Here is an 18,732-nt window from a genome sequence, read left to right on the forward strand (position 1 = left end):
CAGCCCTAGGCCTGCAGGCTCAGCCTGATGTGGGGTGAATAGCGTTGCTGCTAATGGTGGCAGGTCCACAAGCAATTGAACTGTATAATACATTTGCATTCGACAATGAAGAGGATAGCAAGAGATACGATGAAGTCGTTAAGTACTTTGATCGGCATTGCTCCCCCAAAAAGAATGAGACATTTGAGAGATTCATGTTCCGCATGCTTATCCAAAAACCTGGCCAATCATTCAACAGTTTTGACACTGACTTGAGGCTGAAGGCCCAGTTATGCAACTTCTGTAGCCTGAAATCTTTGCTCATCAGTGACCAAATTGTCTTTGGTGTAACTAATGATAAGCTCCGGGAGAGGTTGTTGCGGAGCAAGATTTGGTACAGGAACAAATAATAAAGATTTGCCAGGCGAGCGAGGTAGCTGCACAGCAAATCAGCACACTCTGCTTGAAAGATCTTGGCGTCAATTCGGAGGAAGACATCAGCGCCATTAGTGCTGTGAGACGCATGTCATGAAGAAATGTGGTCTCAGTGTGGGCGGCCATTTAAAGCGGCCGACAGGAACTGTCATCTTGTGCTAACTGTGTGGCACTTGGCATAGCCCATGGCAATGTCCGGCCGTTGGAAAAATCTCTTCCTGGTGTGGCCGTGTTGGTCATTTTGCAAAACAGTGTTTTGCACGTTCGACAATGGACCATAAAATCAGTAAATGTGTTTGATGAGATAAATACCGACGAGCAGTTTTTTTTCGATCTCATTGCAACCAAGGACCAGAAGAGTCTCAATAAATAAGATGAAAACAAAATTTCAAATAAGTTCGAAGTTAGTAAGAACTCTCTGGAAGCCATTAAAACCAGGTGGAAATCTGTGGTGTTCTTGATCAACGTATTATTTTAATGTGACTTTGGCATGAAAATGAGACCTAACCTCAGTCGGCTTGCTTTGCACAAGTTGAACGCACGGCTGAAAGTTGCTGATCGTCTGGGGCTGCGGTGTACTATGAAACAAGAACAATTGAGATCTTCGTGCATGTGAATTTGAGCTCTCCGTGAACGACATGAGGTACAAGTTACTGTTTCATATTGTAGACATGGATAATGCGTCCATCATATGAGCAGATTCATATGAATCCCTGAATTTAATTGAGTGACTGTGTATCACAGAAGATGGCTTGCCAGTTGAATACTACAGATCCCTACAAAAAAATAAAGTGGGCACGGTTGATGAGGATTCAGAAGAAATCCAGGCGGAGGGCGACAAATCAGACAAAGAGACGGAACAATCAGCGAGCATTCCACAATTCTGGTTAACAGTCTTCAAGAACACGCATGTGCTCCGTGGCATGACACCGGAGCATGATGAGCCCGTATTAAAGCATCTGCAATATGGGAACGTTAAGTGGGCAGAGCGTGAGAAGCCGTGGAGCTTCACTCTGGAGTTTAAGTTCGAGCCCAATGAGTATTTCACCAATGAGGTCATCATGAAAGTATATCAGTTGGTATCAAGGCCGCTTGACTCATTCTTCGATGAATCAGAAATAATGGGGTGCCAGACTGCAAGATCAGCTGGGAGGAGGGCAAAAATGTAACGGTGAAAGCATTTAAAACTGAACTGAAGCACTAAGTACGAAGCGCTCGCAGAACCGTCACAAAGACTGCACCAAATGAATTGTCCTTTAATTTCTTCAGCCCTCCTGAAGTTCTACAGCGTGGAATGTTAAGCAAAGGTTCGGCAGCCAAACTCAAGGCTAACTTTGAAATTGGCGGTCTACTGCGTGTGGACACAATTCCGTGAGGAGAAATCATTACAGACAACACTGAATCCGATGATGAGTACTATGAATATACGTTTGACGATTTCGAAGAAGATGTGGAAAGTGAAGGCGTGGAAGGTGAGACACGCGAAGACCAGTATGAACTGCTTGTAGATCTTTTCCGCAGGAGCAAAGATGGGCTCAATGAAAAGGCTCAAGAAACACTACTCCGGTAGTGGACGGAATGGCGAGGTGGTCACGGGGGACGCCCAGACCACACTGGACACTGCGAAGAGTGGGGGCTTGGAGATGGCGCACTTGGTGACTCCAAGAGTGAAATAGCGGAGATCTTTGAAGACACTTGAGGATGAACAGGAAGACATAGTTGATGAATACTATGATAGCAACTCTGATGTGGAAGAGATTCACAACTCTGAGAGTGAAACAGTGGAAGGGCTGATGACAATCTTGCTCGGCAGCTCAACGGATCACTCATCCGTTCTCTTTTTTTATAAATATTTTTTATTAAAGCATTTATAAATAAACATCAAACACAACCAAAACCAAGACCAAAATGAGAACAAACAGGAGATCACATCATAACTAAATAAGTAACCCCTCTGCCTCCACCTTTTTTTATTAACCCCAGACATTCCCCGCCCCCGCTCCCTACTGACAACTTAATTTTCTCCAACCTAAGGAAATCCCTGAGAGCCTCCTCCCATAACCCAGCCTCTAACTCTCCCCCAATCCCTCCTCCCATTTTCGCTTAACTACTCCTATTGGGGCGTCCTCCTAATCCATTAATTCTTTATAAATCTCTGACACCCTGCCCTCTCTAATCCATGTTCTCGACAGCACTTTATCCTTCAACCCCGGGGGTGGCAGATCAGGAAAGGACAGCACCTGTTTTCTCACATAGTTTCACACCTGTAAGTATTGTAATCCGTTTCCGCAGGACAACTCGTTCTCCTCTTCCAAGCTCGGGAAGCTGCCCCCCACAAATGGATCCCCAATCCGCTAGATCCTCACCCGCCGCCAACCCTGGAACCCCGTTTCCAACCCACCCCCGGAACACACCTATGATTCCCACAGATTGGAGCCCAAACCGAGGCCCCCTCTAGCCTCAGGACCTCCACCGCCACTGGACTTGCGGCGTACCTGGACGGCGAGAACGGCAGAGGCACCGTCAACAGTGCCCCCAGGCTTGTGCCCTTCGACGAGGCTGCCTCCATCTGCTCCCATACTGACTCCGACGTACAAGAGGAGAGTCGTGCCTAGGTGTAGTTCCAGGGGACTACAAAGAAACTCCATGATAACTTGCTTTGTAACAGATCGCTATCTTACCATGTGTGATTCCATAAAGATCCTGGTTTGGACATGTCTCAAGTTGTTTGACAGATTCCTTGCTAGACATCGAACACCAAACACAACAGTCATGAGATTTAAACTGCTGTCAGATGGGAATTACGTGATGTGAGCGCGGGGGCGGCTGAGCTTTCACAAGGTCTGGCTCTGCTCATCTTTCAATCTTTTGTTTTTACCCTTGTGCACATCTCTCTCATGTCTTTTTTTGGTTTACATGGCTTTTACTCGGTACTAAGATTTGGTGGTCAATATTTCAGCACTTCTGTGTTGAGACAATATGCTTTAATCCTCGTTGATTCGTGGCTGGAGTCATAGTGATGTGTTGTCTTTGACGGCACAGCTGTCTTTGAGAAGTTTGCTGCACTAATGATACGGTCACATCGATGGATGATCGTTGCTAGCGGCGAAGTTGATCCGTCTGATAGTTTTGGCTCCGCAGTGCAGGATGTTTCAAGAGTTGTGAAGCATCTTTATGGAGGCGATGGCAGCACACAAGGATGTTCTTGTAGCAGAGAGAGCACTGTCTTTGGTGGAAAGCTGCCTCTGTACTGTTGAGTTCCTGTTCCACGGTCTGTCGTCTATCCTGAGGAATTTGAGTGAGGATGAGGTGGCATTGGTTAGAGGCTGGTACGTAAAGTAAGAGCCCATGGAATTGGAGGAAGTGTGTGAGCACGGATTGAAAACCAGCATCGAAAATAGAGAGTTGGAATAAATGGGCCCTTTTCAGAGTGGAAAGATCTAATTAGTGGAGTACCACTGGGATCAGTTCTTGGACTGCAATTGTTCACTATTTACTTTAATGGTCTGGAGGAAGGAACAGAAGGTAAGATTTCACAGAATCAGAGTCATGGACAGTGGTCATGTGACAAGGCACTCCGACATGTGCCTCACTCCACAACCCCTCCACCCCCCCCCCCCCCCAAATTCTCTCATTTCTCCCTAATCCTGACCACTTTTGCCCCCTCAGCCACCCGTACATGTTCCTGATCCTACCCTCCCATTCCACATCCAGAAGCAGCAACCGTTCCAATAGGGCATATTTTGGCAGCTTGGAAAACCCTCTCCATGCCTTCTGTGCAAAGTCCCTCACTTGCATGTGTCTGAATTTGCTTCCCTTCAGGAGCTCTACCCTCTCCCTCAGCTTTTCCAGACATGCAAACCTCTCCTCCAGAAATGGATCCCTTGCCCTCACCAGTCCCACATCTGTCGTCCTCCTATACATGCCATCCGTTTCCCTTGGCTTGAATCCGTGGTTCTCACACTGCGGTGTTAACACCGATATCCCCGCCATCCTAAAGTGTCTCCGTAGCTGGTTCCACACCCTAATCATGGTCTGTATGACCGGGCTCTCAATACACCACCTCAGTGCCAGCAGTAGCTCTGCCGTCACCATGGTCGTCAGGCTGGACCCCTACAAAACTCCTCCTCCATTCTAACCCTTCTCCTTCCCACCACCGCCTCACTTTCTCCACATTTGCCTCCCAATAATAGTACAGCAGATTTGGTAACTGCAGGACCCTCTTTACCTTGGGTACTTTCCCCGTCCAAATAAACTGAAAACGCAGCTTCAGCTTCCGAAAAAAGGCCTTTGGAATTAAGATCGGGAGGGTCTGGAAAAAGAATAGAAATCTGGGCAGGACGTTCATTTTCACCACTTGGATCTTTCCCACCAGTGTCAGGTGCAATGTATCCCATCTTCTAAATTCCTCTTTACCTCCTCCAGCAACTTTGTTCAGTTCCATTTGTGCATTGTTCCCAATCCCCCATCACTTGGACCCCCAGATACCTAAACCTATCCCTGGCTACCCTAAATGGCAACACCCCTAGATTGGCTCCTAGACCCGCCTCATTCACTGGACACTCCTCGCTTTTTCCCACATTCAACTTCTAGCCTGAGAAGGCCCCAAACCAATAAGCCATAATTCTCCCCATACTCTCCTATGGGTCTGAGACAAACAGCAACAGGTAATTTGCTAACAGCGGCACCCGGTGTTCCCTACCCCCTCTCACAACCCCTGTCACTCCGCTGACTCCCTAAGAGCCATCGCCAGGGTGCTCTATCGCCATTACGAACAGCAGCAGCGATCGCGGACACCCCTGCCTCGTTCCTCTATGCATCCCCAAACTGATTTTGTTTGTCTGTACACTCGCCACCAGTGCCACGTCCATCAGACACAAACTTTGGCCCTAACCTTCCCAAAACCTCAAACAGGTACCCCCACTTCACCCGGTCGAAAGCCTTCTCCGCGTTCGTAGATACCACTATCTACAATACTCGTCCCCTTGACGGGGTCATGTTCACATTCAGTAACTGCCTAATATTGCTAAAAAGTTGCCAACCCTTCACGAAGCCTGCTTGGTCCTCTGCAACCACCCCGAAATACATTCTTCCATCCTCTCCGCTGCTAACTTAGCCAATACTTTCACATTTGGATTCAACAGCGATATGGGCCTACATGACTCTCACTCTAGTGAGTCCTTCCCGTTCTTTAGAATTAATGTGATCGTCGCCTTTGCCAGTGTCTCCAGCAGCTCTTCCTTCTGTCATAATATACACCAGTATATCATGGTGCAGACACACACTGATGGACACACACACGGACCAATCAACATGTACAAACACCGCAGCCAATCACCAGTTAGAATACACACACTAAAGGCAGAGGGCACCACAGTTCCCCCTCATTCTGGGTGCTGCCTCTCAGTGTAACAAGAACTCATCCAGCCCAGCACAGACTCGTACCACGTGCTGAGAGAATCAACTGGTTCGGACAAGGCTGAGGTCTCTAATTTAAGTTAGCATCATTTAGACCCGCAGTCATCATGTGTTAGTTAGTTAGAAGTAGTTAATAAAATTGAGTTGAACCTTCATCAGTGTTGGAAGTGTATGTTCATCTTTCAAGTCTACACTAGCCAAGACTTCACCTTCTACAAAGCCTCACTATAGGCCTCCCAGTAAATCCCACGTGGAGTGAATCGCATTGGCTGAAGACTGACATCTGTGACGCTGGGGACCTTCGAAGGGACCAAGATGGATCATTCACTCTGTACTTGTGGTTGAAGATTGTTGCCAACGTTTCAGTTTTGTCTTTTGCACAGATGTGCTGGGTCTTCCATCATGGAGGATGGAGATATTTGTGAAGGCTCCTCCTCCAGTGTGTCCACCACAATTCATGGCTGAATGTGGCAGAACAACGGAGCTTAGATCTGATGTGTTTGTTGTGGAATCGCTTAGCTCTGCCTATTATTTGCTGCCTATGCTGTTTGGCACACAGGTCGTCCTGTGTTGCAGCTTCACCAGGTTGACATGTCATTTTTAGGTGTGCCTGGTGTTGCTTGTGGCATGTTCTCCACTCTTCATTGAACTAGGGTTGATCCCTTGGCTTGGCGGTAATGGCAGAGAGGTGGATATGCTGGGCCAAGCATATTGTCGTTGAACACAATTCTGCTGCTACTGATGGCCCAGCTCCTCATGGGGGCCTAGTCTTTTTAATAAATTTAGTGTACCCAATTATTTTTTTCCAATTAAGGGGCAATTTAGTGTGGCCAATCCACCTATCCTGCACATCATTTTTGGGTTATGGGGGCGAAACCCATGCAGACATGGGGAGAATGTGCAAACTCCACACACTGACCCAGGGCCGGGATTCGAACCCGGGTCCTCAGCCCCATAGGCAACAATGCTAACCACTGTGCCACCGTGCCGCCCTATGGGGGCCTAGTCTTGAGTTGCTAGATCTGTTCTAAGTCTATCCTATTTAGCATGGTGGTAGTGTCACAGAACATGATGGAGGGTATCCTCAATGTGAAGATGGAACTTTGTCTCCACAAGGACTGTGCAGTGGTCACTTCTACAGACACTTCTGCAGCAGGCACGTGGATGAGGTCTAGTATGTTTTTCCCCGTTTTTGGTTTCCTCTTCACCTGCTGCAGTCCCAGTCTGGCAGCTATGTCCTTTCGGACCAGGCCAGCTCAATCTGTGGTGGTTGCCGAGCCACTCTTGATGATGGACATTGAAGTCCCCCTTGCCACCCTCAGTGCTTCCTCCAAATGGTGTTCAACATGGAGGAGTACTGATTCATCAGGTCAGAATGGATGGTACATGGTAATCAGCAGGAGGTTTCTTGCCATGTTTAATCTGAAGCCATGAGACTTCATGCGATACAGAATCGATGTTGAGGTCTCCCAGGGCAACTCCCACCCGACTGTATACCACTGTGCCGCCACCTCTGCTGGATTTGTCTTTTTGGTGAGACAAGACATACCCAGGAATGGTGACGGTGGTGTCTGGGACACTGCTTGTAAGGTATGATGCTGTGAGTATGACTATGCCAGTCTGTTGCATGGCTAGTCTGTGAAACAGCACCCAGATGATAGGAAGGAAGGCTTTGCAAGGTCGAAGAGGCTGGGTTTGCCATTGCCGTTTCCGGTGTCTAGTTCGATGCTAGGTCGTATGTCCGGTTTCGTTCCGTTTCATGTTTTTGTAGCGGATGAATAAATGAATGGCTTGCGAGGCCATTTCAGAGGGCATTTATGAGTCACCCACATTGCTGTGGGTCAGGAGTCACATGTAGGCCAGACCAAGTAAGGATGGGATGGCAGATTTCTTTCCCTAAAGGTTGTTAGTTAATCAGATGAGTTTTGTGACAATCGACAATGACTTAATGGTCATGATTAGACTATTAATGCCAGATATTTTTTATTGAGTTTAAATTCCACCACCTGCTGTGGTAGGAGTTGAACCTGGGTCCCCAGCTCATTACCCTGGGTCTCTGGATTACTAACCACTGTGTGTCCAGGCAGCAGTAAGATTAGTTTGTCATCACTACGTTCGAGGAAGATCCTCCTAGTTGCGCCTCTTCTTTTGGCTCAGGTGGAGACTGTGTATTATCCTGTTGAGGATTGGGGTTTGTTAGACTCTCCTTTAGTGGGACTCGGCTGTTTCTTCTGACATGGTCTCCTATTTGACTGTTGTCAGAGCTCTTGAATGTAGTCGGTCTGAATATCCTTGATTTGATGGTAGGTGCTGTGTCTGGTGGGGTAATCCCTCCCAAGTGTTTTTTTTTCTCTTTTGTTGGGGCGTGGAGTGTTGTTCTGTGTATTGGATGGTTGGTCCTATTCGGGGCCAACTGGTTTAGATTCGGAGGGGTGCAGGGACTGGGGTGTTATGGAAGCCCTTGGAGCCAGTTATTATTATTTTTCTTTGTGACGGTATTGGGCAAAGTCAGTCTCAACATTGTTGTTAGTATACTGTTGCTCCTTAGGCAGTGGTACCTCCCTTGGGGCTGTCATAGAACCATAGAATCCCTGCAGTGCAGAAGGCGGCCATTCAGCCCATCGAGTTTTCACCGAACCTCTGAAAGAGGGTCCACTAGGCATATTGCCCCACCCTATCCTCGTAACTCCATAACCCCACCTAACCTGCTCATCTTTGAACCAAAAGGGGCAATTTAGCATGGCCAATCCACCTAACCCGATGGGCAGCACAGTGGTTAGCACAGTTGCCTCACAGCTCCAGGGTCCCAGGTTCGATTCCCGGCTTGGGTCACTGCCTGTGCGGAGTCTGCAATTTCTCCTCGTGTCTGCATGGGTTTTCTCCAATTTCCTTCCACGGTCCAAAGATGTGTAGGCTAGGTGGATTAGTCATGCTAAATTGCCCATGGTGTCCAAAAAAGGTTAGGTGGGGTTACGGGGATAGGGTGGAGGTCTGAGCTTAGATAGGGTGCTCTTTCCAAGGGCCGGGGCAGACTCAGTGGGCCGATGCAGACTCAATGGGCCGAATGGCCTCCTTCTGCACTGTAAATTCTATGATCTTTGGACAGGGGGAGGAAACCAGAGCACTCTGAGGAAACCAATGCAGACACGCGGAGAAAGCACAACCTCCACACAGTTGCTCATGGCTGCAATTGAACATGGGCACCTGGCTTTTAAAGCAGACCAATGCAGGCCAGCAGCACGGTTCAATTCCCGTACCAGCCTCCCCGAACAGGCGCCGGAATGTGGCGACTAGGGGCTTTCCACAGTAACTTCATTTGAAGCCTACTTGTGACAATAAGCGCTTTTTTCTTCTTCTTCTTCCATTGTGCCGTCATGGGGCATCCATATTTGGAGAGGGGAGAGTTGAGATTTGGGGTGGGGCCTGAAGATTGTGTCCAGTAATTATTATTATTCTTTTTATCTTGGGAGTTGGAAAGGGTCCACTTGGCGGTTGCTTGGCCATTCTAAACATCATGCCCGTATTGGCTATTTACAAAAGCAATCCAATTAGTCCCTGCTCTTTCCCATTGCTCTTCAAATGTCATTCTTTGGGGTATTTATCCATTTATATAGTGCCTTTCATGACTATTGGACATCTCAAAGCGCTTTGCAGCCAATGAAGTACTTCTGAAATGTGGTTCCTGTTTTATTGTCCCATATGACCCTGCTTCAAACATTCTTTCAGGCAATGCATTCCAGATCATACTAACTCACTAATTAAAAAGTAAATCTCCTCATTGGACTTCTAATTATTTTGTCAGTTAACCAAAATATGTTTCGTGTGGTTAGGATTCTCATGCCATTAGCAACTCTATTTCGATCTCTTCTATCAAGATGCTTCATAATTTTAAACATCTATGTTGAATGTACCCCTCATCTCTTTTGCTCTACTTCACCAGTCTCCCCACATAACTAGATGTAACTTGGGTTCAGCTGCTGCATTGCCAACAAGGTCGTGGTGAGATTTTTTATATTCAAAAGCAGAAGATATCAGAGCAAGAGTAGACCATATGGTCAGTCGAGCCTCCTTCACCATTCAATGTGACCATGGCTGATTCCATTAGGCTATAATTCCATTTTCCCCTCTGCACCTCATATCCCTTAATTCTCTGAGAGACTCCTAACCACCACTAACCAACAGCCCCGCAAGGGTGTTTAGCCTCGTTCAAAAAGGCATGTTTTCTGACTAATTCATTTCATAATTCCAAAAATTTCAGACTTCACGAAGTGCTAATGGACCTGCAGCAGCAGCAGTTGCAGCAGCTGTCAGATTGGCTGACTCGGACAGAAGAACGTATTCAAAAGCTGGAAGCACAGTCTACAGGAGATGAGTTGGAGTCCCTTAAACAGCAGATTGCCGAACATAAAGTAAGTGCACCCAAAAAGAAAGTGCCGGAAAATCTCAGCAGGTCTGGCAGCATCTGTAGGGAGAGAAAAGAGGTAACATTTTGAGTCCAGGTGACCCTTTGTCAAAACTAAAGACAGAGAAAGTGGGAAATATTTATACTGTGGAGTTAGAATGAAAGATGAGCCATAGCCACAGAAACCCAGGGAAACGGGGTGCTAATAGCCACACACAGCAAGGGAAAAGAGAGCTAATGGCAGTCCCCAGAGAGAACAAAAGGTGTGAAAGGCCAAACTGCAGAGAAACTAACATCAGAGGGTAAACTGTGACAGATGTAGATGTGGGGGGAGGGGAAGGGGGAGCAAAAGGGAGAAAGGGTAACGAAAGGTGGATAAGATGGGGGGGGGGGGGTGAATAAATATATATATATATAGACGAGAGAAAGAAATGGTAAAAAACAGTTAAAACAAAATGGAATGAAAACAAATGGATTGAGGTGGGGTAGAGCTAATCATCTGAAGTTGTTGAATTCAATGTTGAGACCGGAAGGCTGTAACGTGCCGAACTGGAAGATGAGATGTTGTTCCTCCAGTTTGCGTTGAGCTTCACTGGAGCATTGCAGCAGGCGCAGGACAGACATGTGGGCATGGGAGCAGGGTTGTGTGTCTCTTCCATGCCAGTTTTGGGTTCCTAGATGAAAGCAAATTACTGCGGATGCTGGAATCTGAAACCAAAGAGAAAATGCTGTAAAATCTCAGCAGGTCTGGCAGCATCTGTAGGGAGAGTCAAAGCTTTGACAAAGGATCATCTGGACTCGAAACGTTAGCTCTTTTCTCTCCCTACAGATGCTGCCAAAGCTGCTGAGATTTTCCATCATTTTCTCCTTGGTTTGGGCTCCTAGATCTTTTCTTAGCCTTTCACATTTCGCGCAGTGGTAGTGTCATTAATGTGGAGCGGAGTCTTGAAATATAACTTGAAGCCCTGGGACTCCATGGTTAGATGCAGTTGGTTCAGTTTCTCTTTGTGGTTTCTATCAAAGTTATGAAATTTTTAGATGTTGACAAATGCATTGTTAAAAATGAAAGTAAAGCACCAAGACTGATGCCTTATACTGGCTGTGCTGCACCACATCAGCTGGAAACATAACATTGGTTGTGCCTCTCGCTGCATCTCACTGCATCTGTGACTTGACCAAATGCCTGTTGAATCTGCAAATCATTTGTAAAGGTGCAATTTATCCTAAAGGTGCAATTTAGCTACGTTTGTTAGATTTTTAAGAAAACATCAGGTAAATTGAAAATATTAAATCGTTTCTTGGGCAAAAAATGGTCTTATTTAATAATAATCTTTATTAGTGTCACAAGTAGGCTTACATTAACACTGCAATGAAGTTGCTGTGAAAATCTCCGAGTCGCCACATTCCGGCGCCTGTTGGGGTACACAGAGGGAGAATTCAGAATGTCCAAATGACCTAACAAGCACGTCTTTTGGGACTTATGGGAAGAAACTGGAACACCCAGAGGAAACCCACACAGACACGGGGGAACATGCAGTCTCAGTACAGACAGTGACCCAACCTGGGAATCGAACCCGGGTCCTTGGTGCTGTAAAGCAACAGTGCTAAACACTGTGCTACTGTGTGCCACAGGAATCACAGGTTTGCTTGGAGACAATGCCCTCTTTGAATCAGTTATTCAGAGTTTAAGGATCTCTTCAGGGTCTCTACTTGGTATCATGGTACTGAGAATTGAGCTTATGTTTTGTAGTTAATACCTACATGAGATTTAAATGTTATGATAAACTTGGAACAGACCTGTTCTTGTAGACCTAACGTGCTTTTATGTTAATATATTTGAGCTGCTGATATGTTGCATTCTTTCTCAGCTATTGCAAAGTGACTTGGAGACAGAGCAGGTGAAGGTGAATTCTCTGACCCACATGGTAGTGGTTGTGGATGAGAACTGTGGTGAGAGTGCTACAGCTGCACTGGAGGATCAACTGCAGGTAACTGACTTCTTCTAGGTGCTGACTTACCAGCCTAGCAATGTTAGAGATGGAAATACAATGCATGTTGGACATGCTGCAGAAACAAATGAAAACTCTGTGGCTCACAGAATGCCAAGTAGAGTTTGAGAGATTGACGGCCATGTTAGTGGACGAAGTGGTGCTGGCCACCCTGGACCTTTCCAGACTATTTAAAATGGCCATAGATGCCAGTGACCTGGAAGTAGGGGCAGTGCAACTGCAAGATGACGATGCAGGAATAGAGAGGCCAGTGGGATATTTTTCGAAAAAACTAGGTCGGTGTCAAAGAAGGTATGCCACCCTTGAAAAGGGCCTGAAAAGAAGTGGCTAGTGAGATGGTTGTTGAGTTAGTTTTAATTTTTGAAAATTCCCTAGATTCGGCAAAGTTTCCATAGGTACCAAATGTGACTCCTTTATTCAAAAGGGATGGTGACTGAAAGCAGGAAACTGTAGGACATTTTGCATAACATCTGTCATAGGGAAAATGTTAGAGCTATTATTACAGATCGTATGTCTGGGAACTTAGATAAATTCAAGGCAATCGGGCAGAGTCAGTATTGTTATGTGAAATGAAAATCATGTTTAACCAATTTGTTGGAATTCTTTGAAGGAGTCGCATGTGCTGTGGATAAAGGGGAATGAGTGGATGAAGGGTACTTAGATCTTCCGAAGGCATTTGAGAAGTTACCACATCAAGGTTTATTGCGGAAAATAGAGGCTCATACTGTAAGGGTTAACATATTGGCAATGATAGAATATTGGCTAACAGGAAATAGGCATAAATTGGTCTTTTTCAAGTTGGCAGGATGTAATGAGTGGTGTGCCACGGGATCAGGGCTGAGGCCTTGGCTTTTTACAATTTATACCTGTCGAAATGACATGGATGTAGGGACCAAAGTTAGAGTTGCTAAATTTGCTGATGATGCAAAGGTGGATAGGAAAGTAATACACTAATAGAATGTTATCATTTATTCCAAGAGGAATCAAATATAAACATAGGAAGGTTATGCTTCAGTTGTGATGTGGAGATTCCGACGTTGGACTGGGGTGGGCACAGTAAGAAGTCTTACAACACCAGGTTAAAGTCCAACTGGTTTGTTTCGAATCACTAGCTTTCGAAGCACAGCTCCTTCCTCAGGTGAATCTCCCTGAGGAAATTCATCTGTTGAAGGAGCTGCGCTTCGAAAGCTAGTGATTCGAAACAAACCTGTTGGACTTTAACCTAGTGTTGTAAGACTTCTTACTATGCTTCTGTTGTACAGAGCACTGCTGAGACCACATATAGAACATCATGGAAGTATTGGTTTCTTTTTTTAAAGAAGGATATAACTATGTTAGAAGCAATTCAGAGACGTTTACTGGACTTAATACCAGCAATGGACAGGTTGTCTAATGAGCAAATGTAGGATAGGCTAGGCTTGTATCCACTGGAGTTTAGCAGAGTAAGAAGTGACTTGATTGAAACATTTGAGATCCTGAAGGGTCGTGACATGGTGGATACGGGGAGGATGTTTCCTCTTGTGGGAGAATCTAGAACCTAGCGGGTCACTGTTTAAAAATAAACGGTGCCCATTTAAGACTCAGATGAGGAAAATTTCTTTGAGTGCAGTGAGTCTTGGGAACTTCCTTCCTCAATAGATAGTGGAAGTAGGGTATTTGAATATTTTTAAGGCAGAGTTAAATAGATTCTTGATAAACAACGGGGTGAAAGGTTATCAGGGGTAGGTGGGTAGTTACAGTCACAGCCATGATATTATTGATTGGCAGAGCAGGCTCAAGAGGCCAAATCCTGTTCCTAAGGTTATCAGGGGTAGGTGGGTGGTTAGTCACAGCCATGATATTATTGATTGGCAGAGCAGGCTCAAGAGGCCGAGTGGCCAAATCCTGTTCCTAAGGTTATCAGGGGTAGGTGGGTGGTTAGTCACAGCCATGATATTATTGATTGGCAGAGCAGGCTCAAGAGGCCGAGTGGCCAAATCCTGTTCCTAAGGTTATCAGGGGTAGGTGGGTGGTTAGTCACAGCCATGATATTATTGATTGGCAGAGCAGGCTCAAGAGGCCGAGTGGCCAAATCCTGTTCCTAATCCCCTTAGTTCATATGATCCCAGACTTCCGAGATGCAACCTACACTTATCATAGGCCTGTCAATTATTTCAGCGCAAATCCCAGTTCAGTTCCTGGAAGTGAGTTGTGTCCCTAGTCTGTGTAGGTCAGCAAATCACTGGTAAATTTGCTGAACATGTGCAGAACATGTCCAATGTTAATTTTTGTTTTTACTTATTGCAGTCACTTGGTGAGCGCTGGGCAGCAGTTTGCCGTTGGACTGAAGAACGATGGCGCCAGCTCCAGGATGTTTTCATGAAGTGGCAGCGAGTGTCAGAAGACCAGGTGGGTGAAGATGCAGACAGTTGAATTACATTAACAAAACAAAAATGTGCCTGTTTATTCAGTAATAACACTGACTTGAGGTTGTGATAATTTCTTAGTATTTAGGAGGGATGATGGGGAAAATCTTTTTAAAAATAATTTTGCCTAACTTCCTTTTACAGCTACTGCTTGAAGCTTGGCTGACTGAGAAGGAAGATGTTCTCACTGAGGTGCGAACCAGCAGCTTCAAGGATCAGAGTGAGAGTGGAGTGAATATCCGCAGATTGGCAGTAAGTGGGCCTTAAGTTTTCAGGAAAGTTTGTTTTTTCACACAGGGTAGTGGATGCCTGGAACTCGCTGCCGGAGGAGGTGGTGGAAGCAGGGATGATAATGAAGTTTAAGGGGCATCTTGACAAATACATGAATAGGATGGGAATAGAGGGATACGGACCCCGGAAGTGCACAAGATTTTAGTTTAGACGGGCAGCATGGTCAGCACAGGCTTGGAGGGCCAAAGGGCCTGTTCCTGTGCTGTACTTTTCTTTGTTCTTTATTAGAAGCAGCTAGTTTCAGTTCTCCGATGTGGTTGGAGTGATGGAAGCAGTGCTAAAGTTTCCTTTGTGGATTTGGACTAGTGATGGGATAAAATAATCAGTTCCTGGTTGCTGTGCATATGAGTTCTCCAGGGAACTCAACATGTGTGCAGATTGGGGGAAGAGCGAATCGGGCTCAGTGCCTGACAATGCACCCACCCTCCACACAGCATACCACTTTCTTGAGACTTGCATGAAAAATGGCCACTTGTGGGTGGTAAAATTACTGGCAACTGTATTTATCTCCAAAGTTGGATTTTATTGTTGCATGGACTTTCCAAATATCTGATTGAACTGTAGAAGTGACTGCAACATTACAGAGGCACAGTGCATTCCGTTGAATGTATGGTTATATCAATAGAACTAGTATTAAAAGCACATTTGTATCAAATGGCAACACAGGCTGGAGTACTGAGAAGCAGTGCTGAATAAGAAATCGCTGAATACTTTGACATCGCTATCTCTGATTTACATTGTATTATGCTCATTCTCTTAAATTAGGCCAGTTAAGAAGGTCATCCTGAAAATGGAGACTTGCACACGGCCTGTCTGATACTTGTAAGACTTTACATTGCATTGCACGAGCAGTGACCTAAATAAATCATGTAAACATTGTGATTGATTTTGGGTTGGGAATATTAATTTTGAGTCTTGTGATATGCACGCAGGAAGTCACTTCCTTCAGAAGTTACACTCTGTCATTTAAAGCCATGTCATGGATGCAGCCATTGATATTGGAAGTACTGCCAGTGGTGAGGTAAAAGGATCATTGCAAAGGATCTTCTGCCATGGCATGTCTGTTCGTATTTGATATTGTGTTCTATGTGAGTAGGGAAGTTGATTCTGTGATTTCCCGTTGAGATTTGTCTAAAATTGATTATGTTGGTTGCTTTATTCTTGCTTTTCATGACTTGCCATCTGTGTTGCTTTTGAACAGTTTGTTGAACTCAGAGTGCAATTCGTTTGTAGAGATATGAACCAGAATGTGAAGGAAGAGACCTTTTTAAGCAACTGGCCAGTGGTGAAAGTAAGGCCAGCTAACTAAAGGGAGCTGGGTGGTGCATTAATGCCCTACAGTGTAGGTGGTAAAATGTGTGATAGTCTTGGCAGTTTCCTGCCTGATGAGCCTGTGATCTTAGCTGTGATATCTGTCATCAGGAGTTCGGTCACCTTTGCTTCGCCATTCCCTCACTTTAATACCAAGTATGAGGAGACAATAAAATGGAATGAAAACAACGGGATCGAGGTGGGCTAGAGCTAATCATGTGAAGTTGTTGAATTTGATGTTGAGACCGGAAGGCTTGAGCGTGCCTAAGCGGAAGATGAGATGCTGTTCCTCCAGTTTGTGTTGAATAGGATAAGGAGCAATCCACAGTAAAAATAATTAATAGGGGCTGGACCAGTTTCATTTGAGAATAGATCTGGCTCGGTAATTGGAATGAAAGATTACCAGCTAAAACTGTAACAGAACAATGGGCTACCTTTAAAGAGGAGATGGTTAGGGAACAGTTGAGATTCTTCCCACAAAGGTGAAAAGTGGAAAGAGATAGAGAGGAAGGTGAAGCAGAAGTACTTCACCTGAGGAAGGAGCAGTGCTCCGAAAGCTCGTGTTTGAAACAAACCTGTTGGACTTTAACCTGGTGTTGTAAGACTTCTTACAGAAAAAAGGAGGCATATGACAGATGTCCAATTGATATTGCAAATGAGAATCGGGCTGAAGAAAGAAAGTTCAGAGGGGAAGTGAAAAAATAAATGGGGAGCAAAGAGGGAGTATGAGAAATGACTGGCAAATAGCGTAAAAGGGAACCTAAAGCCTCCTACAGGCATGTAAATAGTAAAAGATGAGGGAAAGGAGGGGCCAATTGAGAACCAAAAAGGCCATCTACTCTTGAAGGCAAAGAGTTGTTGCGTGTGGTGCTAAATGAGTGCTTGGCATCTGTCTTTATCAAAGTGAGGCGAGAATAACTTCCCTTGACATCAAGGCAGCACTTGACTGAGAGTGGCATCAAAGAGTTGTGGCAAAACTGAAGTCAATGGGAATTGAAAAAAATCTCTCCATTGGTTGGAGTCATAACTGGCACAAAGGAAGATGGGTGTGGTTGTTGGAGGTCAGTCATCTCAATCCCAGAACATCATTGCAGAATTTCCTCTGAAAAGTGTCTTAGGTTCAACCATTTCCAGCTGCTTCATCAATGACCTTCCCTCCATCATAAGGTCAGAAGTACTGATGCCTGCTGTTGATTGCACAACATTGTGCACCATTTGTGACTCTTCAGGTACTGAAGCAGTCTGTGTTCATATGTAGTAAGACTTGGGCAACATTCAGGCGTGACAAATTTATTAGCATTCTTTTTAAAAAAAAAATGTTTTTATTCAGGTTTTTCATTTTATACAATATAAAATAAACAAGTCTCTGTAGACCAGATACTATTTACAAAAGTCAAACATTGGAAATAACCCCCATGACCCTATCCCCTTAACGCCCCCCCCCCCCCAACCCCTGTCCTTTAAAAAAAAATTATTAATTGAATTTTTACATCTGTATACTATACAATAGGTGAGCAAGACGGTTCGTATGTACAATTTACATATTCCCCTTTCATTGGCCTCCTTCCCTTCCTCTCCCTTTTTGTTGTTTGGGCCTCCATCTTGGACCCTTTCTTCTGTTGTAGATGCTGTTGGCCACCTTTCATTTTGGAATTGTTACTGTTGCCCCTATGGCTTTGTTGGAGGGGACCCTCTGGTCCCTTCCTCGGTCTTTTTCTGCGTCCTGATCTGATGCTTCTCTCGGTTCCTCCTCTGCTGCTGTCTAGTGGTATCCTTGCGCTTTAAAAACATTTTTTAAGTGTAAATTATATGTTTAAAAATAATTTTAGAGTGCCCAATTATAATTTTTTTCAATTAAGGGGCAATTTAGCGTGGCCAATCCACTTAACTTGCACATCTTTGGGTTGTGGGGGTGAAACCCACGCAAACACTGGGATAATGTGCAAACTCCACACGGACAGTGACCCAGGGCCGGGATTCGAACCCAGGTCCTCAGCGCCGCAGGCACGAATACTAACCACTGTGCCACGTGCCACTTTCTTCTTACTCTTTCTAACAGTCATCCGTAAATGTCTACACTGTTCCCCTTCCCCATGCCATCCACCTCCAACAGTTCCTCCAACATTGTGTCTCTTGGAGCCCTAGGGTACCTCAACATTCCTTGTGAAGAAAGGTTTTAGTTTGTAAATGTCGGAACTCCTGTCCGTTCGGTAGCTCCAGTCCCTCCGTCAGCTCCTCCAGGGTTGCACATCAGTCCCCCATGTAGAAGTCCCTAATCGCTCGTCTGGTAGAAGACAGAGTTGGGATAAATGGGGCATTTTCAGGATGGCAACCTGTATCTAATGGAGTGCCACAGGGATCCGTGCTGGGACCACAATTATTTACAACTATATATTAAATACTTAGACAAGGGAAGGGAATGCAGAGAATGGTGAGAATGACACAGAAGAGTCTACAGAGGGATATAGACAGGTTTGGTGAG

General features: G+C 45.3%; 1 protein-coding gene across 1 annotated transcript in view; it reads left to right on the plus strand.

Moving 5' to 3' along the window:
• utrn (utrophin) overlaps positions 1-18,732 on the plus strand; it is a 560,528-nt gene that overhangs the window by 115,277 nt on the left and 426,519 nt on the right. Inside the window, 4 exon segments of the mRNA XM_038808060.1 lie at positions 10,091-10,241; positions 12,103-12,222; positions 14,530-14,631; positions 14,793-14,900. Of these exon segments, the coding sequence (XP_038663988.1) occupies positions 10,091-10,241; positions 12,103-12,222; positions 14,530-14,631; positions 14,793-14,900 (481 nt within the window).

The sequence above is a fragment of the Scyliorhinus canicula genome, chromosome 1, assembly GCF_902713615.1.
Source record: "Scyliorhinus canicula chromosome 1, sScyCan1.1, whole genome shotgun sequence".
Classification (NCBI taxonomy): domain Eukaryota; kingdom Metazoa; phylum Chordata; class Chondrichthyes; order Carcharhiniformes; family Scyliorhinidae; genus Scyliorhinus; species Scyliorhinus canicula.